The following is a 26645-nucleotide window of genomic DNA, read 5'->3' as shown; positions in this document are numbered from 1 at the left end:
GAAGAGAACGGCTAAGGAGTTGTGGGAGTCCCTGGACAAGAAATACAAGACGGAGGATGCTGGGGCAAAGAAGTTCATTGTGGGTCGATTCCTGGACTACAAGATGGTTGACTCTAAGACGGTGATCAGCCAAGTCCAGGAGCTTCAGGTGATCTTGCATGAGATCCACTCAGAAGGGATGGTTCTGAGTGAAACCTTCCAGGTGGCTGCTATCATTGAGAAGCTTCCTCCCGGCTGGAAGGACTTCAAGAACTACCTGAAGCACAAGCGGAAGGAGCTGAATGTGGAAGAACTCATTGTTCGACTTCGCATCGAAGAAGACAACAAGAGTTCAGAGAGAAAGCTGTTCTCTCCGGCTACTGTGAAAGCCAATGTGGTCGAGCACGGTCAAAGTTCGAAACGGAAGAACCCCAAATCTTCCAAGATGGGACCCAGAGGAGGCATCAACAAGAAGAAGTTCTCTGGGAAGTGCTTCAACTATAACAAAGTGGGTCACAAATCTTCGGAGTGCTGAAAGCCGAAGAAGAAGCAAGAGGCCAACCTGAACGAGGGACCAGAAATGGACGACCTCTGCGCTGTGGTATCTGAGTTGAACCTGATCGGTTCAAACCCGCGACAATGGTGGATCGATACTGGAGCCACCAGACATGTGTGCTGGAACAAGGAGCTGCTCCACAACTTCGAGGAAGTCACTAGAGACAAACTGTTCATGGGGAACTCAGCAACCTCGGACATCATGGGCTAAGGAAAAGTGGTGTTGAAGATGACCTCGGGCAAGGATCTCACTCTGAACAATGTGTTGTATGTTCCGGAGACTCGAAAGAATCTAGTGTCTGGATCACTATTAAGCAAGCATGGCTTTCACATTGTCTTTGAGTCGGACAGAGTTGTATTGTCCAAGAATGGAGTGTTTGTAGGAAGGGGCTATGTATCTGATGGGATGTTTAAGCTCAATATAATGGCGATTAGGCCTAAGATAAATAAAACTAAAAGCTCTTCCACTTATATGCTGAAGTCTTCGTGTTTGTGGCATGCTAGACTAGGACATGTTAACTACGATGTATTGCGTAGATTAATTAATATGCAAAGCATACCTATTGTTGGTTGCTACTCGGAAAACCTAAAGGTTCCACTGTACAAAAATTTTGTACAAAGGTCTGAACCTTTTCCTAGCTACCATGTGTTCTTTTAAATTAAATTTTGGATCGCCTGCGGAATTTAACACGTTTGATCCAAAACTTAATCTATTCGTTCTTTTAGGTTTTGACTTGGGTCTCCTGCGGAACTTAACACGTTCGACCCAAATCACCTTAAGTTATTAATTCTATTAAACATTAATTTTCAAAATTGGCTTCTAGTACTGACGTGGCGAGGCACATGGCCTTCTTGGATATGGGAGCAACCACCACCGACTAGACAAAACCTTTTATGGAAAGCTAATATTTAATTTCCTAAAATAACTTTAGGTTAACCGAAAAGAACAATCAAATCACAAAAAAAAAAAACAAAAGAACACAACATCGAAAAACATATTCGAAATACTAGAATCGCATGCCTCTTGTATTTGGTATTATTTCCAAAAATAACTAGTATGATGCGGAAAGAAAAATTACTAGTTATACCTTTTAGAAAGACCTCTTGATCTTCTACCGTATTCCTCTTCTAACCTCGGACGTTGTGTGGGCAACGATCTTCCGAGATGAGAAACCACCAAAGCACCTTCTTTTCCTTTCTTCAAATTTCGGCCAAGCACAAAGCTTCCAAAAGATGAAGATCTTTTCCACCAACCAAGCTCCAAGGGATGTAAGCTTTCTCTCCTTCTTCCTCAAGCTAGATCCGACCACCAATTAAAACTCCATGAGCATGAAGAGGTTCGGCCACAAAGAGAAGAAGAAGAGAAGAAGGAAGGGCCGGCCACACCACCAAGGAAAAGAGGAAGAAAAATATAATAGAGTCGTTAGCATTGAAGCCTCCTCTACCCCCTCTTTTATAATCCTTGGTCTTGGAAAATAAGGAAAATTTAATAAAAACTTCCTTAATTCTTTTTCCATTGAAAAGAAAAATTTATTTAATTAAAAATAATTTTCTTTCTCAATTTTATTTGGCCGGCCATATAAAAGCTACAAACAAGGAGAGTTTTAATTAATTAAAACTTCCTAATTTGTCTCCAGAAATTTATAAAAAATTTCTCCAATAATTTTTATCCCTTCATGATTGGTTTATAAAAAGGAAATTTAATAAATTAAAATCTTTCTTTTAAACATGTGGATAAAAAGAAAGTTATCTCTAAAAATTAAAATATCTTTTAATCTACAAATAAGGAAAGATATCAAATCTTTTCTTAATCTTTTGTAGAAACTTATAAAAGAGAATATTTAATTTTAAACTCTCTTTTAAATCATGAACATGATTAAAAAGGAAAGTTTTCTTAAAATTTAAAATCCTCCTTTAATCAACAAATAAGGAAAGATTTCAAATTTTAAACTCTCTTTTAAACATGTAGATGATTTATAAATAAGGAAAGTTTTTACCAAAAATTAAAACCATCCTTTTAAACTACAAATAAGGAAAGAGATTAATCTCTTCTCTTAATCTTTTGTAGAAAGCTATAAAAGGAAATTTTTAATTTTTAAACTTTCTTTTAAAATCATGATATCTACAAAAGAAATAATTTTAATAAAAATCCTTTTTAATATTCTAGTGACCGGCCACCTAAGCTTGGGACCCAAGCTTTGGCCGGCCACCTACATGACTCATCCACTTGATCTTGGCCGACCCTAGCTTAGGTTCCAAGCTAGCTTGGCCGGCCCCATTGGATGGGTAAGAAGGTGGGTATGCGGTGGGTATAAATCTCTATATACTAGAGGCTACGATAGGGACCGAGAGGAGGAATTGGTTTTGGTCTCCCGATGAAATTAAGCATCCCGTGTTCGCCCCGAACACACAACTTAATTTCATAAATAATAATTCATTCCACTAAATAACTATTATTGAACTACCGCACCAATCCCAAATTACATTTTAGGCTCCTTTTTATTATGAGTGTGTTAGTCTCCCTGTGTTTAAGATAACAAATGTCCACTAATTAAGTAAGTTACTGACAACTCACTTAATTAATATCTAGCTCCAAGAGTAGTACCACTCAACTTCATTGTCATGTCGGACTAAGTCCACTGCAGGGTTTAACATGACAATCATTATGAGACTCTCTTCTCATTCTAATTAACACAGGACACAGTTTCCTTCTATAATCAACAACACACACTATAAGTGATATCATTTCCCAACTTATCGGGCTTATTGATTTATCGAACTAAATCTCACCCATTGATAAATTAAAGAAATAAATATCAAATATATGTGCTTGTTATTATATTAGGATTAAGAGCACACATTTCCATAATAACTGAGGTCTTTGTTCCTTCATAAAGTCAGTATAAAAGGAACGACCTCAAATGGTCCTACTCAATACACTCTAAGTGTACTAGTGTAATTATATAGTTAAGATAAACTAATACCTAATTACACTACGACCTTCCAATGGTTTGTTCCTTTCCATCTTGGTCGTGAGCTACTGTTTATAATTTATAAGGTACTGATAACATGATCTTCTGTGTGTGACACCACACACTATGTTATCTACAATATAAATTAATTGAACAACTACATTTATCACAAATGTAGACATTTGACCAATGTGATTCTTATTTCTAGATAAATGTTTATACCAAAAGCTAGGCTTTTAGTATACACTCTAACACCTATATTCCACCTTGGCCCAAAACACAAGTGTGAGATTTGTGTTGAAGCAAAAATGACAAGGTCATCCTTTCAACATATTGAAAGAAGTAATGAACCACTTGACCTAATCCACACTGATGTGTGCGACCTAAAAGGTACACCAACACGTGGTGGTAATAAATACTTCATCACTTTTGTAGATGATAACACAAAATATTGTTATGTGTATCTTCTCAAAAGTAAGGATGAAGCTATAGAGAAATTTGCACTCTATAAGAATGAGGTTGAAAACCAACTTAATAGGAAAATTAAGGTGGTTCGAAGTGACCGAGGCGGTGAATATGTGTCACCATTCGCTGAGTTGTGTGCTGAACATGGGATCAAACGCGAAACATCATCTCCTTATACTCCTAAGCAAAATGGAGTTGCTGAGCGAAAGAATTAAACTCTAAAGGAGATAATGAATGCTCTTCTATTGAGCTCTGAATTACCAAAGTCTATGTGGGGGGAAGCTGTGTTAACAGCTAATTACTTTTTAAATAAGGTACCCTGAAATAAAATAGATAAGAGCCCTTATGAGTTGTGGAATGGAAGACAACCGCCCTACAAATACTTACGAATGTGGGGGTGTCTTGCCAAAGTGTTGGTGCCTGATCCGAAAAGGATTAAGATAGGACCAAAGGCTGTTGATTGCATATTTATTGGATATGCACAAAATAACACTGCGTATAGATTTTGTGTGTATGAGTCACACATACCGGAGATACACAAGAACTCGATAATCGAATCGAGAAATGTCTCGTTCTTTGAGCAGGTGTTTCCGTATAAGACCCGAGAGGATGCTAGCTCCTCAAAACAGGCATATGAAACACAAAGCGAAGAAGAAGATGATGAACCAGTTGAGGTTGAGCTTAGACGGAGTAAAAGAGCTCGGGTAGAAAAATCCTACGAATAGGATTTTATCACTTTCATGCTGGAAAGTGAGCCCCGGAGTTACTTAGAAGCAGTAAGCTCGTCTGATGGACCTCACTAGAAAGAGACAATTGCATCTGAGATAGAATATATCTTGCAAAATCACACTTGGGAACTTGTGGATCTTCCTCCGGGAAGTAAACCACTAGGTTGCAAGTGGATCTTCAAGAAGAAAATGAAATCAGATAGTACAATCGATAAATACAAGGCCAGATTGGTAATTAAAGGATACCGACAACGAGAGGGCCTTGATTACTTCGATACATACTCTTCAGTATCGAGAATAACTTCCATTAGAGTTTTGTTAGCTATTGCCACTCTATGGAATCTCGAAGTACATCAAATGGATGTAAAGACAGTCTTTCTAAACGAGGATTTAGAAGAGGAAATCTACATGAACCAACCTGAGGAGTTTTATGTGCCAGAACAGAAAAATAAGGTCTGTAGATTGGTGAAGTCATTATATGGCTTGAAACAAGCACCAAAGCAGTGACATGAGAAATTCGATAATGTCATGAAGGAATGTAGATTCAAGATCAATGAATGTGATAAATGTGTCTACATGAGAGCCACAGAGAGTGACTATGTCATCTTGTGCCTCTATGTAGATGACATACTTATCATTGAGAGCAATGATAAGGTAATCAAATCCACTAAAGATATGTTGAACTCAAGATTTGACATGAAAGACATGGGCCTAACTGATGTGATTCTAGGAATCAAAATTCTTAGAACGACAGAAGGACTTGTTCTTAGTTAGTTCCATTACGTGGACAATATTCTTGAGAAATTCGCCAAGGGTGATACTGCGTTGGCACGAGCATCGATAAATACGAGTCAACATCTATCGAAAAATAGAGGTGAAAGTATCTCTCAGATAGAGTACTCTCGAGTAATTGGAAGTCTGATCTACTTGATGAGTTGTACACGACCAGACTTGGCCTACGCAGTAAGCAAACTGAGTAGATACACGAGTAATCCCGGTGTTGAGCACTGGAAAGGGATAACAAGAGTACTGAGGTACTTGAGGTATACTCGTGAATATGGACTGCACTATATAAGATATCTTGCTGTGATCGAAGGATACAGCGATGCGAGTTGGATATCTGATATAAAAGACTCTAAGTCTACGAGTGGATATGTCTTCACTCTAGTAGGTGCAACCATTTCCTGGAAATCTTCTAAGCAAACCATAATAACCAGATCCACGATGGAATATGAGTTTGTAGTTCTTGACAAATGTGGTGAAGAGGCTGCATGGCTATGACAATTCTTAGAAGATATTCCTCGATGGCCGAAACCTGTGCCGGTGATTTACATACATTGCGATAGTCAATTAGCAATCAGTCGGGCACAGAGCCATCTGTATAATGGGAAGTCTAGACATATACGTCGTAGACATAATACCATTAGACAACTACTCTCAACTGGAGTTATCACTGTTGACTATGTGAAGTCAAAGGATAACCTAGCGGATTCACTAACCAAGGGGTTAAATCAAGAGTCAGTTGCAAGCTCATCACAGGGGATGGGCTTGATGCCGTTGTCAGCGATCAGTGCAGAGGACACCCAACCTATGCTGACTGGAGATCCCAAGAACTAGGTTCAAAGGGCAACTAATCTGCATTGACTAGACACACTGTGGGGGGGGGGTAGCCAAATGAAATAGTGACTAGAGCAGGATAAGCCGATGGACTTTTAATGATCCAAAAAGAGTAGATGATAACTCTTGAGGGATCACCTATGTGAGAAAGAAGTGGGGCCGCTTCAAAGAGAATTGGAGGCACAATTCTTAGAGCTTTTCACAGAACCAGGCGTGTTCATGGCCAAGAACAAGAACTGAGTTGTATCAGGAAGAGTCTTTGGTGAGATTTGTCACTGCTTACATAGACGGTAGTATAGTTCAAGGACATTGTGTCTACTATCAGCCAGTAAGCAACCAGATCTTCACAAGGGAAGGTTTAAAGGGTAAAACCTACTTATCCTATACTTGACTCAACTGCTGAATGCTATCACATACCCTATCTCCATTCATATGGGGGATTGTTGAATAAGTGTGAATGGAGAAGAGGAGGAAGAGAAGAAACTCTATTGTGCATGGGACTTTAGTCCTATATTGGGAGTTTCTTGGCATCTTTGTTGGTTTATATTGATTCACATACATTGAGGATGTGAACAAATGCATGGGGAGAGGTTCTCTCTCACGCGTGGGTGCGCAGGGGGGGTGCAAATCCTGGGCCTGGATTGCACTGAACCAAGTTGACTCATGCGCGAGCGCGACCTGCGCACACGAATTCCGGACTGGTCGGGGCAAATTTTGCCCAAGCGGAACAACCAACATTTTGCCACATATATCTTTTTGCTGCTTGTGTAACGGATGCATTAAAGAAAGATTAATGCAGAATCAAAACGCCCAAGTGAAAAGCTGGCGTTGAGTAATGATCATTAATTGATCATTACTACTGTCCTTTGGTCTTGAGCTCCTATATAAGGAGGCTGCGACCACAGGCAAAAGGTTACGCAGATAACACAACGAAGAAGGCAAAAGCTCTCCCCCATATTCCCCTCCTCTGTCGTGCAACTCTTGCTCGGCAGAATGCCCGTGGTAGCATTCGGTTGCCACTCAGTTCGCCGTGACCACCAGTGCTTGGTGGAGTTCATGGTCGATCGTTGTATCCTGGGAAACAGACGACCCGAGTAAACCTAGAAGCATAGCCGAAGGTGGGCGAATCTGTTTCAAGGAAACTGCTACTCGCAGGCCTCGGTCAGCTTGCCAGGTTAGAATTTTCGCCCGACCTTACTATCTGGTCTGTCCCACTACAGACCTGGTCTTCCTTTCTACAGACCTGCTCGAACAGACATGGACATTCTGCTCTGCAAACCTGGTCTTCCTTTCTGCAGACCTGGTCATTCTACTCTGTAGACATGGTCTTCCTTTCTACAGACCTGGTCATTCTACTCTGCAAACCCGTTCTTCCATTCTGCAGACCTGCTACTCTGGTTTGCCACTTTGCAGATCTGTTCTGCTGCTCTGGTCTGCCACTCTGCAGACCTACCCAGCCACTCTGGTCTTTCGCATTGCAGACCTGCCTTGCCGTTCTGGTATGCTGCTCTGCAAACCTGCCCTGCCGTTTTGGTTTGTCGCTCTGCAGACCTGCTCTACCGCTCTGCAGACCTGCCCTGTCGCTCAGCTCTACTGCGTTACAGAAATCATCCCCTGCTGGCAGCCTGAGATTATCTGCTCAGGTCATTTCGACTGTAAGATGAATTTAAATTCTGTGTAAGTTTTAAATTCAACTAAGTCCCCTAAAATCTCTGACAACAGATTGTTTGGTTTCTAACACCACTTGGGCAAATCCATCTCCAGTTATCCCTAGGAGAAGATTACTGAAAGCGATTATGGACTACTATTTTCATAATAGTCAATGCTCTATCCACCTATAATGTCATCCTAGGGTGACCCTCAGAGATTGATCGCTCACCTGCTCCAACTATTTATAGAGCTTTTCATATTCAAGGTCAACCATAATTTTTTTTTTGACTTAGTGCAAGTAGTATGCTTCTCGTTCCATTATTGTCATGCCAAATCATCTTCTATTTATGAGAGTTCCTCTAGTTTATAACAAGCTGGATATACATAGTATTTGTGCTTCAGCTTGAGGGAAGTAGTGATGCCATTAGTTTGCTATGATGTCATGTAGTGGATTTAATCCCCTATCAGGATGTCTAAGTTTATGAAATGGTTATTTCATAATGAAGCACAAATAAAATTGTTAGGAAGATCCAAAACACATTCTACCACAAGATCCTCAAATCCACCAATAGCTAATTCATAAAAAAATCCAGCAAAATTTGTTTTTTTTTTTTAACTTCCATACTAGATATAACTATTGCTGTAAAGAAGAGTAGCTCATCTCCACCATGAATCCCATACCTTGACTTCTGCCCTTTCATCATTCCATTCCACCAATAGGAGCATTTTATATCTTGATACATATGAGTACCTCTCAGATGACCCACAAGTCATGATCAACTTGCTTCCACAAATAGGTCTTCCATAACTAGGTTTGCCTTGAAAAATACATAGTCTGGAGCTATTAAGGGGGAATCATATTCGGGAAGTTGGCTAACTCCGCCTTGTAATCCATTATACTATGGTTACTCTACTTAAAGTTGAGGAACTCCTAACGACGAGTCATACAAAAAGGAGATAAAGAAGTTCAATCTCTCAAAAGTCACGAAATAATCACTAAGTGATCTTTTGTTCCTTGAATGTCATCTTCTGTTTCTTTCACCAAGGGGTTCTCTGTTCTTGTAAGTGATAAGTAACAGACTCCATTTTTTTTGGCATCAATGTGGGTCATATATCTGAATGTACATTCAAGCTTATCTAACCAAGTACGAGAGGTCCATAGGTTAGAAGCTCCCATGGAATAGAGAACATCAATCCTCGATTAATTAGGCCATTATCGGTATACGTGTCTTATCCAATACCTAATTGGTAATGGCGTAGATAGTATTATTGTTGGCATTTCCTGAGATTGTACTCCTTGATCTCCAGTAGGGTTTGATGGACTTGACCTCTGATATCCAACTCAACATCAGTCAAATCTAGAGAAAAATCACTTCTCTAGCAACATGTTACAGTCCCATTGACTCAACAGGTCATTTCTGTGATCAACTCGGACCACGACTGTGAACAGTAGCTGACCTACCATGTGTCATGCCTATTACATACAACTAAATAAGTACTAACAGAAGTAAACGATAACAGTTATACAACTTACTTCCTATAGCTTAGGGATGTCCTATCGGTGTCTGTCTCAAAACTCAAAAGTCACATTGAGAAAACAAAGCATGAAATTTGAAATATGAAAATAGGTCTCGAACTTGGCTTGATACCAAAAAATTATCATACCCCAAGGGTAAGGTTGTCTGACGAAAATTGGATAACACCTCCCCTGTAACAATGACAATCAAAACCTGAATACATGTCCCCAAGGTAATACAAGATAATATCTACCCACATGGCTAAAAACAAACACAACCACCCAAAATAAGAAACTAGACTACGTACTGGTATGACTTACCTCAACAAATACATAACAGACAAAAGGATACCACAAGACCAGAAATCCACGTACAAGTTATACAATAGATGAATTAGTTTGGAAAGCCAAAATACGAGTAAGAGTAATAGCAGCAACAAAACTCTAGATGCGACATGAGACTAGCAGCCAGGACCTCTGAGCAATATGACATGTAATCTACCTGCTAACCTGGAAAGAAAGGGAAAGCAAGGGATAGTGAGAATAACATACTCCACAGGTACAAGAAGATAGTGCATGATAATAACATAAAGAGGCAAAGGTATACAGTCTCAGGAAAATACTTACTACAAAAGTAAGTGTGCCATTATAATCGTCTGCTAACTAAAGCATAACCAATAATAATAATCTTTCACTAACCCGCTCAACCAGGTGTGACCAATAAATCAGGAGTACATACAGTACATCTCAAGCTTCATGAACAAATACATGACTGACATATAGTAAGTATATAACAAACACTGACTACAGGAGAACGCTTTACCACGAATGGTCCCGTGGACAGTAAGGATAAACAAATAGTCTCTGTCTGCATGCGAACTCGCTACCATGAATGGTCTCGTGGGCAGACAAGGTAAGTAAATAGTCACTATCTACGGGCGAACTCGTTACCACGAATGGTCTCATGGGTAGACAGGGTATATACGTAGCTATCTAGCTATAGATCACACACAAACTCGCCACCACAAATGGTCTCATGGGCAGTCGTATACATCATGATCCTTGACGACTCTCTCAACCATGAGTAGGAGACAATGGTCGATAGTATATACCAATGGTCACTAACGACTCTCTCAACCAAGAGTGGGAGACAATAGTCGATAGGATATAACAACGATTGCTGACGGCTCTCTCAATCACGAGTGGGAGATAATGGTCGACAGGATATACCAAGGGTTACTAACGACTCTATCAACCAAGAGTGGGAGACAATAGTCGATAAAATATAACAACAATTGCTGACGACTCTCTTAAGCCCGAATGAGGGACAAAGGTTGCTAGGGTATAACAATGTAATAATAGGTAGAAGGGTCTAACCTCACTCGTGTTTAGGCATGAGCCTAAATAATAGACATGTCAAGTAGGATACTCAATATCCTATACTACGGTATAATCTTACAAATACATAGGCATGATTAAATATCAAGCCGGTGACTTATTCAATATTCTACAGCTATGCTATGGTATAGTATTGCTAGTATAATAGTATGAGCATAAATGGATGAGACAACATGGATATCAATGAGACAACATGGATATCAAAATAGATAAACACACAAGATCAAGAAATAAAAGATCAAGTTCAAGAAGTAAGAACGAATAGAGTCAAGGTAAATATAACAACTATCTAAACATAGATCAGACACTAAACTCAAAGTACTAAATGAACAAAGCAAGAAGTATCCGCCTTTATCTGTGCCACGTGATGAATGCCCTTCAATCTGAGCTTCTATCTCGAATTAGAAACCCATAACAAATAATCACAAATAAAAAAACTAGATCTACCATAGATCGGATAACGCAAATCAAACCCTAATTAATCCAATCTAATTATCTCTCAATTATCTTCACAACTAATCCCTATATAAATTAGTCCAACTCAATCAGTAATGGGTTCAATTAGACCTTGCAGCGAGCATACCTTAATCAACCCAGATTCCAATAATTTATTAACCTAACAACCAATACTTGATAGTTAAACCTAATTAACCATCTGATTCCTATTAATCCCTCCTCGATCTTCTCTGTTACCTGAAACTATCACAATTTAATCAACCTTCTTTTTCATTCAAACTTGTCAACCTATTAATCGATGAATTAAGGATGCTATAAAACAATGATATCTTTAAAAGAGATAAAAGAGAATTACTAGAATTGACCGGATCAAATCATTAAATCAAATCAAATTAGTTTTAGGATTATTCTAATAATTCTGTTATAATTATTAGAATAATTCTCAGAATAATTTATAGAATTATTTTGTTATTTATTAATTGGTTAATTGACCGAGTAATTGTTTAAATCCTATATATTGTATTGTCTTGAGGGCAAATATCAACAAACAATAAGATTAATTATTACTCTCCTATTTTATCTTCTTTCTATTCTTCTTTTAATATGGTACCAGAGCCATGATCGTTCGTTCCTTTTCTTTCTCTTAATTCTCCCTCACAAATCCTCTTCCCTTCCTTTTTCTGCCGCCGCCCAAGACAAAAGAGGAGTTTTTTTTTGAAACCGCAAAACAAGACGACAAAAGGGCTTCTCCTTTTGTGCTACCGCTGTTGTCCACCGAACGCCAACCAAACCTCGACATCGACAACAAGTGGTTGCTCCAGCCAAGGCTTCTATTTCCTCCAAGGGGAGTTTCTCCAGGCGAAAGGCCTCCTTTCCGGCGATCCAGTCTCTCTATAAGATAAGTTATTTTACTTTAGATGTCAAATACTCAACACTATCAAAGAGGCAAAAAAAAAATTCAGTCCGATGTCAAATTTATCGCATCATTGGCCATACTGGAAATTTATGCCCTAAAAGATTTGATTACTCTCGGGTAAAATGTCAAATTTGTCACATCATTGGTCATCCTAGAAATCTATGCCCTCAAAGATTTGTCTCAAATTTCATTGGTGGTTCTACAGTCTCAAGACAACCGTCTATTTCACAAGCATATCCTAAAGCTTTCTCATCTGTGCCTACTTGCGGTAAAACCCCAGAGTTTTCATCTACTGATTGGTATATTGACACTGGAGCAACTCATCATGTCACATCGGATTATAATATCCTTACAGACCTAATGTCATATTATGGCTCAGATACGGTTCAAGTAGGCGATGGCTCAAGTTTGCAAATTGCTAATCTTGGAAACACATATATTCATTTATCTAATCGAACTTTTCACATGCACAATATCTTTCATGTTCCATCTATCACTAAAAATTTACTTTCTACCCGTCAGTTTTGTCTTGATCACAATGTCATTTTTGAGTTTCATTATAATCATTATCTTATAAAAGATAAAGGAACAAATGCTATTGTGTTTCATGGGAGAATCAAAAATGACCTCTACTATCTTCAAAGTTCTTCAATCAAAGCTTTTGTTGGTGAACGCACAAATAAACCATCTTGGCATGCTCGACTTGGTCATCCTTCTCTTCATATTGTCTAATCAATAATCAATAGGTATGGTTTACCTACTTCCATTACCTCATCTCCATCTCATTCATGTAGGGCCTGCATGGAATCTAAAAGTCATAAGATACCTTTCTATTCATCCGATTATGTTTCTAATTTCCCACTTGAATTAATTCATTCTGATGTTTGGGGCCCTGCACCTATTTTATCTAACCAAGGTTTCCAATATTATGTTACCTTTATTGATCATTTTAGTAAATATACTTGGCTCTATCCTATGAAAAAAAAATCTGATTTATTGGATATATTCTGTAAATTTCAAAATCAAGTTCAACGATATTTTAATCGTAAAATACTTTCTTTTCATTCTGATTGGGGAGGTGAATATCAAGCTCTCCATCGTCATCTTGTCTCTTGTGGAATTGTTCATCGAGTCTCTTATCCTCACACTCCGGAACAAAATGGCTCTGCTGAGAGAAAACATAGACACATAGTCGAAACTACCTTAGCTCTTCTTCATCATGCATCAGTTCCACGTAAATTTTGGGATGAAGCTGTTACCACTGCTGTATATCTCATAAATCGACTCCCTACTCCATTGCTCAATCATAAATATCCTTTTGAAACACTTTATAATCAAACTCCTAATTACACTTTCCTTCAAATTTTTGGTTGCGCGTGTTATCCATGGTTACGCCCCTACTCTAAACACAAACTTGACTCTCGTTCACTACAATGTGTTTTCCTTGGTTACAGCAATTTGCATCATGGTTATCGTTACTTACATATACCAACAGGTCGAATTTATATTTCACGACATGTTACTTTTGATGAGACTCTATTCCCTTTTTCAGTATCTTCTTCGATCTCTTCTCTAGATACAGGTGGCACCTTCTTAATACCACCTAATATTGTCAGAAATGATGGCATCCTAGGTCCTGCTCCGCTCTCTAATAACTCCCCTATACCATCAGAATCACCTCAGGATGCTGCTCCAATCTTGGAAGCCTCGTCGGTCGAAGATAATATGCTCTCTAGTTCTGAATCATCGGATAATGTAAGTCCGTCATCTACATCACCATGTCAGCCTACTTCCTCATCACCATCAATAAGTGATTCAGATGATAATGCTCCTCGTCGCATGCTTCCCATTAGTGACATTTATGAACGTTGCCCACCAAATGCGACTCGATATCTGTTGGTGCGGTTAGCACTAACGGTCTAACTCAGGTTTTGATGAATGACAAATCAGGTTAAGTTAGGTTTGTCGTTGTCTGACACTTTTATCAAGTGTGCAGGAAAAGTCCAGCTAGGTCGACGGGCTGACCGGATAGCTGGCGAGAAGTCCAAGCGGGTCGACGGGCTGACCGGACGCTTGGCAAGAAGTCCAGCTAGGTCGACGGGCTGACCGGATAGCTGGCGAGAAGTCCAAGCGGGTCGACGGGCTGACCGGCGAGAAGTCCAGACGGGTCGACGGGCTGACCGGACGTCTGGCAGGTAAGTGAGGTAAGTCACTGGAGGGGAGTGACTGTGAGGACGCGTTCCCGGGAAGGGGACATTAGGCGTCGATCCGGCTTAGATCCATTTCGGATATCTAAGTCGAGATCGTGACTAGATTCCGGTCTCGGAAAGACGGAATCTAAGTCATACTCTTTCTTATCCATCTATTGAACTTTAAGCGTGCTAACAATCTGTTTTACTGGATACATATTTGCCTCGGACTAACCTGCTTTGCGGAAAAGGAGCTCGAAACAAGGTGGTCCGGCGGAGGATCCGGCGCTGAGGTCCGGCGCCGGAAGGATCCGGCGCCAAGGCAAATTTCATCCAGAGTCGTCGCCACGTGAGCATCATGGTTCGTGCAGCTACGTCACGTGCGCCGGAAGGGATCCAGCGCCGGACAACATATAAAAGAAGCCCGGTAGGAGCTTCAAAAAATCAAGTGCTGAAAACTCTTCTTGCTCTGCTCTACGCTCCTGCGACGCCACGAGGCTATTCCGACAAAGCGCTTTCTTAAAGTCTAACTCTTCTTCTCTTGTCGGTATTTTATTTCTGTCAATTCTTGTACTTATTTGTAATCTTCATTCGAATTGATAGTGATTGCCCAACGAAAGTACTCACGGAGTAGGGCCTTCGAGTAGGAGTCGTCACAGGCTCCGAACGAAGTAAAAAAACACCTGTGTCTATTTTAGTTTTCCGCTGCGTTTATACTCATCTTTATCGAATCGATATTCACCCCCCCTCTATCGAATCCAACGGTCTTACAAGTGGTATCAGAGCAGGTACCACTCTGATTTGGTACAACCACCAATCAGACAGGGGGTGGAAAATTTTTTTTCCAAACTAATATTATTATCTTTTTGGAAGATTTTTTTTCCCGTTGCACTTAAAATCTAAATTGGTACAACACCAACTTAGAGTTTCTATTTTTCCCCGCACTACTAATCCAAGACGAAGTCTTGGGATTTTTTTTTTCCAGTTAATTTAGTGTGTGCAGGATAAGATGTCTCAACAAGAAGGCTTCAGCACAGTACGTCCTCCCCTATTCAACGGGGATGATTTTTCGTACTGGAAGAGGAGAATGGAGGTCTACATGAAGACAGACTACGACCAATGGATGAGCGTTACAAAGGCTTACAAAATTCCAGTAGACAACTCCGGGAAAATAGTAGACCCTGAAGAATGGACAAATGATTTAAAGAAAAAGGCATCAATTGAAAACAAAGCCATCAATACTCTACACTGCGGACTAACACGAGAAGAACTGAACCGGGTCGGACCGCATGAAAACGCTAAGGAGTTTTGGGATAAACTGATTGAGCTGCACGAAGGAACAAGCGACGCGAAGGTAACAAAAAGAGATTTGCTGTTAAACAAAATTTTTAATATAAAAATGCAGGAAGGAGAAACGGCAAGTCAGCTCCACGCGAGGGTCAAAGATATCCTCAACGGTCTCCACGCGATAGGCCACCAAATGGAGAACCGAGACTTAATAAGGTACGCGTTAAATGCTTTTCCGCGAAATAATTTGTGGGCATCAATTGTAGATGCCTACAAAATTTCAAAAAATTTATCTAAATTAAAATTTGCAGGTTCCTCTAAAGAAAAGAAGAACAAACCCGAATCTGAAGAAGATTCCGATCAAGACTCTGAAGACGAAGAACACCTGGTGAACCTGGTAAGGAAAATGTTCACCAGGAAAAAGAGAAGCTTCAGCAAACAGGATCTTCAGAAGATCAGTTCGCCAGCCGACTCAAGAAATGTCACATGTTTCGGATGTAACAAAAAGGGGCACTACAAGAATGAATGCCCAAGATTGAAACTTGACAAACCAAAGTCAACAAAGAAGAAAGCCCTCAAAGCAACATGGGACGACTCCTCCTCAGACTAATCGGAAGGAGAAAGGCAAAAGCACCAAAGTCACCTCGCGCTGATGGCTCGCGAAGCTGAAACGGAAGACGAATCAGAGGAATCGGAAGACGGGTCCGAACCCGAATCAAGCCACGAGTCCGCACTCGTTTCCGAAGGTTCCGAAGAGGTATACCTAAACTTAAATCGTAAATTCTTTAGAATTATCTCGTGTTTAAATAAAAAAGTAGTTAAGTTGGAAAATGAAAATAAATCGCTTCTTGAGGAAAATCAAAACCTCAAGGAACAATTAAAAAATTCGAATCCAACTCAAGATCGAACACTTGAGGAGGAGAATTTATCATTAAAAAATGAAATTAATAAGTTAAAAGAATTGTTGGAAAAATTCACAACAAGATCTAAAAATTTAGATTTAATTCTAAATAACCAAAAGGCATGCTATAATAAAACCGGACTTGGATATAAGTCAAACTCAAACAAAACCTTTAAATCATTATTAACCCAACACAAAGCAACTAAACAAGCTTGGGTCCCGAAAGCGTGCTTAACCACGCAAATAGGACTTAATCAATTCTATATACCTAAAGATAAAATACATTATATAAACTTGAATAAATCAGATCAAAAACTAAAATATAAATTTAACTTAAAATCAAAATTCAAAACTCAACAAAATTTAGATTATCACCAAGTTGATTATAACTATAAAAAGAATCGACACAAACCCAAAATCTAAATTAAGGGCCAATAATTCAGGGGGAGGCTCCAGAATAGCTGGCACCTCCAAAACTAACATACCGACAGGGTAACCCAAAACAAACTAACCCGACAGGGTAATTAGGATTAGTAAAAAGAGACCAAGTTTAACTTGACTCATGGTACTGGTGAAGTTTTTGGATGATAGTACGTTAGGGAAGCTTGGGCATCGCATGTCTAGAAAGATATGGCTTCGATCTGGTGCATTTGGCCAAGTGGAACTGACCGAAGCTACCCTTAAATGAATCCTAACCAGTTAGACCAAGATTTAGTACTAAGTTCCGTGGATAGGACTATTCGGAAAACTTCGAAAGGTTGGTTACTTCTAATGATGTCCATGAGACTCACCAAGCTTAGAAGTTTATCCGAAGAATGCCTATTTGTGGAAACCAAAGCTAAGTCTGAATCTAACACTAGTTAAACCAAAACTCTATAATCAAACCAATTTCATCTCACAAAACCATAGGTTTCCCTGATTGATAATATAGTTCGGGTGAGATGAATAAGGCTCTAAAAATTAGTTTCAAAAATTTTAAACTTAAAAATTATTTTCAAAATTTTAAACTCAAAAATCATTTTCAAAATTTTAACTTAAAAATTTCAATTTTTAACTTAAAAATTTCAATTTTAAACTTAAAAATTAATTTCAAAACTTTAATTTTAAACTTAAAAATTAATTTCAAAACTTTAATTTTAAACTTAAAAATTAATTTCAAAATTTTAATTTTAAACTTAAAAATTAATTTCAAAATTTTAATTTTAAACTTAAAAATTAATTTCAAAATTTTAATTTTAAACTTAAAAATTAATTTCAAAATTTTAATTTTAAACTTAAAAATTAATTTCAAAACTTAAATTTTAAACTTAAAAATTATTTTCAAAATTGTAAACTTAAAAATCATTTTCAAAATTTTAACTTAAAAATTTCAATTTTAAACTTAAAAATTAATTTCAAAATTTTAATTTTAAACTTAAAAATTAATTTCAAAACTTTAATTTTAAACTTACAAATTATTTTCAAAATTGTAAACTTAATTTCAAAATTTTAACTTAAAAATTTCAATTTTAAACTTAAAAATTAATTTCAAAATTTTAATTTTAAACTTAAAATTAATTTCAAAACTTTAATTTTAAACTTAAAAATTATTTTCAAAACTTTAACTTTTAAAACATTAAAAACTTAAAAAATTTTCAATTTTTAACTTAAAAATTTCAATTTTAAACTTAAAAATTAATTTCAAAACTTTAATTTTAAACTTAAAAATTAATTTCAAAACTTTAATTTTAAACTTAAAAATTAATTTCAAAATTTTAATTTTAAAAACTTAAAAATTAATTTCAAAATTTTAATTTTAAACTTAAAAATTAATTTCAAAACTTTAATTTTAAACTTAAAAATTATTTTCAAAATTTTAAACTTAAAAACTAATTTCAAAAATTTTAATTTTAAACTTTTCAAAATTTAATTTTAAACTTAAAAAATTAATTTCAAAACTTTAATTTTAAACTTAAAAAATTAATTTCAAAACTTTAAGTTTAAACTTAAAAAATTAATTTCAAAACTTTAATTTTAAACTTAAAAATTATTTTCAAAATTTTAAACTTAAAAATTAATTTCAAAATTTTAATTTTAAACTTAAAAATTAATTTCAAAATTTTAATTAAAAATTTCTTTCAAAATTTTAATTGTAAACATAAAAACTATTTTCAAAACTTTAATCTCAATTAAAAAAAAAAAAAAAAAAGGGGGTCAAAAACCAGGGGCGGGCGCCCCTGGTATTCTCGTCGGGGGCGCCCGGAAGGGGTTCCAGGCGCCCCGCCCCAGCAACCCCGGGCGCCCGGAAAGGGTCCGGGCGCTCGGAGTGCCCTATAAATAAGGGGCAGCAGGCGCCCCCAACCTCTGCCCCACTCATTTTCACTTTTGCCAAGGTCCACTTTGAACCTCAGTGCGAAAGTACTCTAAATTAAAATTTTCGTGCTGTGAAGACGCTGTTGCGATTCAACCGAGGTCGTCAAATCTATATTTTTTCGATGGCTCCTCGGTAAAATATTCTTCCCCTCTCTAAAATAATTTTTTTTTTTTTGTTGTTGTCTTAAAAATTTTTTTATATATACAGTAAGAAACGAACAAATACTGGTGTTGGACCCTCCAATGCTAGTACAGACCCAAGGTTTCCCACAGACGAACTTAGGATTAAATTTGAGTCCACCATCTATAAGGCCATTAGGACTACCTGCATAGACAGAGCGTTCTTCCTAAGGTCATGTCCCTCTGCCTTAGAGGTTATAGGCCACTACAATTTAAGGAACCTTGTAGAATGTACCAGTCCTATAAACATAAGTCTATGTGCCGAATTTTGCAATAACTTAGTAAAAGTAGATGACTTCACCTATACCACTAGGGCAGCAGGCACTGATATCGTATTTTCCCCTACGACTATCCGAGAGTTTTTAGAGTTGCGTCCTTCTACTTGCCCCTTTTTGTGCTATCCTCCGAGGGATCTACCATTCGACGATCCCTACTCACATATTACTCTCGATACGATGTATTCGTATTTTTTTGGGGGAGAGAGAGATCCCACTGTGACACAGTTTAGGTCAGTAGAACTTAGAGTCCAGGACTACGCCCTTTATAGGGTTGTAGTTCTTTGCATTTTACCACTGACCACTCGGGACATCGCTGTGATGCGCCCATTCCATTCATTCCTACTTTATGCCCTGATTCATAGGTTGGAGATTGACATTAGCCTACATATCTTCTCCACCATCATTTACGCAGCCGGATACGTGACTGACAGTCGAGTCCATATGCCATTTGGTCACATTCTGACAGCCTATATGTCCTCACTGCACATTGATGTCACTAGAGGAGACGTTGCCCATATGACCGAGTTCGATGTTATATCCTCTCGGAACTTTTCCCTAGCCGGCATCCAGGTAGATAGAGATGACGGGACTATGACTTGGCGGAGGGGGGCACAACACCAGCCCGATCCAGACGCATAGATGGACGAGTTCATGCTCGCACTATTTCTGGAGGAAGCCGCACCGGCTCCACCACCACCCCCAGCTCGAGCACCACGACACGCTCCCCGCACTCTAGCCGACCGTATGACCGGACTAGAGAGAGCCATGGCGAGTCTCCAGCAGGAGAACTCCGATTTTCATCGGGACATACGGCGAGAGGTTACCGAGTTACGAGCTGCCGCGGACACCCGCCACACTGAGCTGATGGCACTTCTTCGATCCTTGGGATCTGGACCACCCCCTTCATCATCTCAGTAGCTTTAGTGATGACCTACTTCTGTAGCTACACTATTTGTAAAATATTTTGGATTTATCTAGTGACATTTCAAACTTACATTGAATATGTTCTATCTCAATAGCCTAGGAAATTTCAAAAATCCTTTCAAAAATGATTTTATCAACTTATAGGCTAAACTTGTTTATTTTCAAAATTTCCATTCTTAGACTTTCAAAAACAGTTTTTGCCTTAGACTAAGTTTACCTCCTTAGAAAGCATGTACCCATAGGACTAGTTTTTGAGCATCTCACCAACACCCTAGGGTTACCTTGCTTGTGTTTGACAAACATAGAAAGGGGTGAGATGCATAGGCCAACTGTCTAGACCTAAGATGCTTATTTCAGTGCATCAGCATAAGTCTGGACGTTAAATACAAATCAGATATTAATCAGATTAAAGTTCATCAGTCAAGTCAAACACTGACTGATTATAATTAACTTAATCTGACTAACCTAGTGAACGCTACTATCTTCTGATAGTTAGTTAGTACCTAATTGGTTAGACAATTGGTTAGAGATAGGTATCAAATTCAGGGGGAGAAATATAACTATTTAGTTTGCCAAATTGAATTTTAAACTTAATTTTGAAAATCAAAGTTTAAAAACAACTTGTTTAAAAACTGACTTCTTCAAGTATTTTAAACCGCTTTTGAATCTAATACCTTTTTGAAAATTTGATTTTGGAGAACAAATTTTATAAACACATTCTAAAAATATGTTCTTACTTTTACCAAACTCCTTTGAAAACTAAAAGTAAAGATTTAAACTTAATTTCACTTTGAAAATTGTCCTGAGTCTAGTTCTTAAAAATTTGATTTTACTCAATTTTGACAATTTGATTTGAAGGAAAAATCTTACAAAATTTAGTTTACAAACTAAGCTTCTCAAAATTATTTTTCTTGATTTAAAAAAAAAAAAGATTTTTTCAAACTTAGTTTTGGAATTTTGGTGTTGAAAACTTATGTTTATATAGCATTTCAAACTTATGTTGAAACTTGTTTTGAAATTTTTTTTTAAAATTTAATCCTTATACACTTATGTTTGAAAATTAACCTATCTACACTTAGCATTTTTTCTAAAAACTAAAAGCTAATGCTTTAAACAAGTTTTCAAACTTTAGACTCCCCCAAGTCAATTTGATCTTTTCTTGGATTTAAAAACTCAGTCATTTTTTCAAAGTCTTATTGTTTTCAGTAACTCTCACTATGTTTGGTTACCCTCGTTTTTTGATGTATGCCAAAGGGGGAGGGTTAGGTTGGTTAAGTTAGAGCAACTTAATGCAAACTTGAAAAACTAACTTAAACCTTAAAAATCATGCTTGATTCTTGCATATTTTTTATCACTAACTTAACCAGGTTGTCATTCCATCAAAAAGGGGGAGATTGTTGGTGCGGTTAGCACTAACGGTCTAACTCAGGTTTTGATGAATGACAAATCAGGTTAAGTTAGGTTTGTCGTTGTCTGACACTTTTGTCAAGTGTGTAGGAAAAGTCCAACTAGGTCGACGGGTCGACCGGATAGTCGGCGAGAAGTCCAAGCGGTCGACGGCCGACCGGACGCTGGCAGAAGTCCTAGGTCGACGGGTGACCGGATAGTGGCGAGAAGTCCAAGCGGTCGACGGGCTGACCGGACGCTGGCGAGAAGTCCAGCAGGTCGACGGGTCAGGCACAGGTAAGTGAGGTAAGTCACCGGAGGAGAGTGACTGTGAGGACGCTCCCGGGAAGGGACATTAGGCGTCGATCCGCTTAGATCCATTTCGGATATCTAAGTCGAGATCGTGATTCCGGTCTCGGAAAGACGGAATCTAAGTCATACTCTTTCTTATCCATCTATTGAACTTTAATTGTGCTAACAACTGTTTTACAGATACATATTTGCCTCGGACTAACCCTTGCTTTGCAGGAAAAAGGAGCTTTCGAACAAGGTCCGGAGGGGATCCGGGCGCTGGAGGTCCGGGCGCCGGAAGGATCCGGCGCCTAAGGCAAATTTCATCCACCAGTCGCCGCCACGTGAGCATCATGGTTCGTGCAGCCACGTTCCAGCGCCGGAAGGGATCCAGCGCCGGACAAGATATAAAAGAAGCCCTGTAGGAGCTTCAAAAATCAAGTCTGACCGAAAACTTACGCTTGCTCGCCGCTTACGCTCCTGCGACGCCACGAGGCTATTCCGACAAAGCGCTTTCTTAAAGTCTAACTCTTCTTCTCTTGTCGGTATTTTATTTCTGTCAATTCTTGTACTTATTTGTAATCTTCATTCGAATTGATAGTGATTGCCCAACGAAAGTACTCACGGAGTACGGGCCTTCGAGTAGGAGTCGTCACAGGCTCCGAACGAAGTAAAAAAACACCTGTGTCTATTTTAGTTTTCCGCTGCGTTTATACTCATCTTTATCGAATCGATATTCACCCCCCCTCTATCGAATCCAACGGTCTTACAATATCCTCTTCCACGGGCTCTAGTGGTTTCTTCAAAATCTATTGAACCAACTTGTTTTACGCAAGCAAATAAGGATCCAAATTGGCGTAGTGCAATGGCTACAGAATTTGATGCACTTCTTCGCAATGGAACATGGAGTCTAGTTCCACGCACTTCCTCAATGAATGTTGTGGGCTCTAAATGGATATTCTATCTTAAGTATCGAGCTGATGGCTCTCTTGAACGATACAAAGCTCGACTTGTAGCCAAAGGTTTTAGTCAGCAACCAGGTATTGACTTCAATGACACTTTTAGTCTAGTCATCAAGATTACATATGTCAGACTATTATTATCGATAGCTGTTAGTTCTAATTGGCATGTACGCCAATTGGACATCTCAAATGCATTTCTCCATGGTCATCTTGAGGAAACTGTATTTATGGAGCAACCACCTGGGTTCATTCATCCACAATTTCCATCTTATGTTTGCCAACTTAAGAAATCTTTATATGGTCTTCGACAAGCTCCTCGTGCATAGTTTCATCGACTATCCAATTGGTTACAATCTCAAGGATTTTCTGGATCAAAGACTGACTCGTCTCTATTTCACAAATATAATGATGGGTCTATGATATTTTTTCTTATTTATGTGGATGACATTATGATAACCGGTAATGATCACAAGGGCATCATAACTTTATTAAGTCTTCTCAATCAAGAATTTCCTACCCGAGATTTGGGCATTGCTCGTTTTTTTCTTGGTATTGAGCTTATTCCACATGAGGATGGCTATCTTCTCTCTTAGAGCAAATACATTACTGGACTTCTTCAAAGAGCCAAAATGGATGGAGCACGTCCGGTCTGTACACTAATTGCTATAAACAACTCTCCATCTGCATCCTCTCCTGCTCTGTCTGATCCACAGATTTATCGAAGCATTGTTGGAGCCTTACAATATATCACTATCACACGCCCTGATATTACTTTTGCAGTAAATCGTGCTTGTCAATTCATGCATGCTCCAACTGAACAAAATTGGGATAATGTAAAAAGAATACTTCGTTATCTCAAAGGTACTATTCTACATGGTCTTCTTTTATATCGTCAATTGTCTCGAGATTTACATGCCTATAGTGATGCGGATTGGGCAAGTTCTCCTGAAGATAGACGCTCTACTAGTGGATATGCAATATTTCTTGGACGAAATCTTATCTCATGGAATTCGAAGAAGCAACCTACGGTATCTCGTTCAAGTACTGAGGCAGAATATAAAGTTATAGCAAATACAACGTCTGAAATTATTTGGCTTCAATCACTTCTCTCTGAACTTCATCTTGCATCAAATATTGCACCAAAAATTTGGTGCGACAATATTGGAGCAACATATCTCACAGCAAATCCAATCTTTCATGCTCGTACAAAACATGTGGAGATTAATTTTCATTTTGTTCGTGAGCGTGTGACAACTCAACAATTATCCATCTCTTATATCTCTGCTGAGGATCAAATTGCTGATATCTTTAGTAAGTCATTATCCAGACAACGTTTCAACAAGTTAGCAAGCAAACTCAACGTCAAAGATCTCCCGTTAAGTTTGTCGGGGGGTAAAAGAGATAAAAGAGAATTACCAGAATTGACCGGATCAAATCATTAAATCAAATCAAATTAGTTTTAGGATTATTCTAATAATTCTGTTATAATTATTAGAATAATTCTCAGAATAATTTATAGAATTATTCTGTTATTTATTAATTAGTTAATTGACCAAGTATTTGTTTAAATCCTATATATTATATTATCTTGAGGCAAATATCAACAAACAATTACTCTCCTATTTTATCTTCTTTCTATTCTTCTTTTAACAATCTTAATCTATTATTGTTCTTTTGGTTGTAGCCAACTATTGGCGTTCCTCGACTTTGTGCTGCGGCATAGCAGCCACCCTCGTGGTCGTCGTCACCATGGGCACCACCAACGAGTAGGCCTCGAACACTCATTTTTCATCTTTAAAAGAAATATATAATTAATTAATCGTAAATGGCGGACGCAGGTAATGGTCGCTTTCACTTCGGCGGCGGCGTCCTCGGCGGCGGCGATCGTTTACTTAGCACACAATGGAAGCTCGGAGGCCAACTGGGTGGCCATCTGCCTTCAGTTCGACGGCTTCTGCCAGCGCATCAGCGGGGCCGTCGTCGCCGCCTTCATCGCCGTCGTCTTCTTCATGGCGCTGCTCCTCATCTCCGGTCTCCTTCTGCGAAAGCGCTAATCAATTGCCTTCTATGGCCTTCCTGCTTGTCAATTACTTCGATCGCATAAGTGTGTGCAGCTCTGCTTGTCAATTACTTCACCTAATATTGTTGCTCTGTTTTATTTCTAGAATTGCGTCTGCGGATGGAAAGGGTCAATCAAGTGAAAGAAAATATTTTCCATGTGTCGTTTGCATAATTAATTTTTTTATTGATGGTAATTTAAGTTGATTATTGTGACAATTATATTATTCAACGCGGGCTAGCTATTGCAGTCGGATTGCGATGGACGTGAAGTCCGTCCAGCCCAGCCAATATTCATATAATAATTATTTCTGACAGTATTATTTTATGGCTGCACTAGTATTTTAGATAATATTATTTTAGATAATATCGGAATAGGTACTGCACGAGCATCAAGTGAATGGAGAAATTCATTCTCGATAGCTTCGGTTCCATCTACGCCAATCCCTTGGCGATGGTGAAGCCTCTATCCAACAATAGATGTACCTCTGAGTTGATCAAATAAATCTTCGATTTATGATAAAAGATATTTATTTTTGATAGTCATTGTGTTCAACTGTCTGTAATCGATGCACAATTTCAGAGTACCATCCTTTTTCTTAACAAATAATACCAAAGAACACCACGGAGAAACACTAAGGCGAATGAATCTCCTATCCAATAACTCCTGGAGTTGGACCTTTAACTCGTCCAACTCTTTCGGTGCCATACGATATGGAGCCTTCGATGCTGGCGCGGTCCCTGGAATCAACTCAATAGCAAACTCTACTTACCTTCGGGGAGGCAAGCCCGGTAGCTCATCTGGAAATACATCGGGATACTCTCGGACCACCAGAACATTTGAGAGCTGGGAACTACTGCTGTCGTCAGTATTAATCATAGACACGTACAAGAAATCCCTGACAGCCATGTGACAGCAGCTTCTGAGCTTGAATCGTCGAAATGATCGATATGTCATCGTCCCTGATGCCAGTGAAATCCCACGAGGGTTGGTTCGGAGGTCGGAAAGTGACCACCCTCGTCTGGCAATCAACAGTGGCATTATATGCAGACAACCAATCCATACCAAGGATAATGTCGAACTCGACCATTTCCAGCACTAATAAATCAACCATAAGTATCATGTTGCCAAAATCTAACGGCCAACTTATGACCTCCTGTGTGACGTCCAATGTATCACCGGACGGTAGGGAGACGGATAGTTATTGCGGTCTACGAGTAGGTAGTCTACCTATGTCCTTCATAAAAGTGCGGGAAATAAAAGAATGCGAGCTACCAGTATTTATCAGCATATCAGCGGATAATGCATAAAGTAAAATCATACCACGGAAAATGGATCCGTCGGCCCGCTGTGCATCCTCTCTGATAACCGCGTGAATATGTCCAGTCTCTGGCGGTGGAGGAGGTGGTAGTGCTGCCAAAGGCTGCGGTGCCTGAGTCTGAGCCTGCCACTGTGACAGTGTCGGTGTTAGGATGTATACTAAAAGCCTAACTTTTGGTATAAATATTTATCTAGAAATAAGAATCACATTGGTCAAATGTCTACATTTACGATAAATGTAGTTGCTCAATTAATTTATATTGT

The 26645-nt window shown here is 38.6% G+C and overlaps 1 protein-coding gene across 1 annotated transcript; it reads left to right on the top strand.

Moving 5' to 3' along the window:
• The first annotated feature begins 7573 nt into the window (after positions 1 to 7573).
• On the top strand, positions 7574 to 25056 carry LOC121995070 (casparian strip membrane protein 2-like). Its single transcript, XM_042548908.1, has 4 exons — positions 7574 to 7632; positions 7730 to 7849; positions 24687 to 24768; positions 24841 to 25056. The coding sequence occupies exons 1-4, from the start codon at positions 7574 to 7576 to the stop codon at positions 25054 to 25056; spliced, it is 477 nt and encodes a 158-aa protein (XP_042404842.1).
• The last annotated feature ends 1589 nt before the right edge of the window (positions 25057 to 26645 follow it).

Source organism: Zingiber officinale, chromosome 6A, assembly GCF_018446385.1.
Source record: "Zingiber officinale cultivar Zhangliang chromosome 6A, Zo_v1.1, whole genome shotgun sequence".
Taxonomy (NCBI): Eukaryota; Viridiplantae; Streptophyta; class Magnoliopsida; order Zingiberales; family Zingiberaceae; genus Zingiber; species Zingiber officinale.
Note: the sequence above shows the minus strand (reverse complement) of the source record. Positions and strands in the feature narration are given on the sequence as shown.

Coding starts and splice junctions, on each gene's coding strand:
- LOC121995070 (XM_042548908.1), top strand. CDS start 7,574: ATGGACATTCTGCTCTGCAAACCTGGTCTTCCTTTCTGCAGACCTGGT. Junction 7,633..7,729: donor AGACCTGGTCATTCTACTCT/GTAGACATGGTC, acceptor GCCACTTTGCAG/ATCTGTTCTGCTGCTCTGGT. Junction 7,850..24,686: donor AAACCTGCCCTGCCGTTTTG/GTTTGTCGCTCT, acceptor TTTTGGTTGTAG/CCAACTATTGGCGTTCCTCG.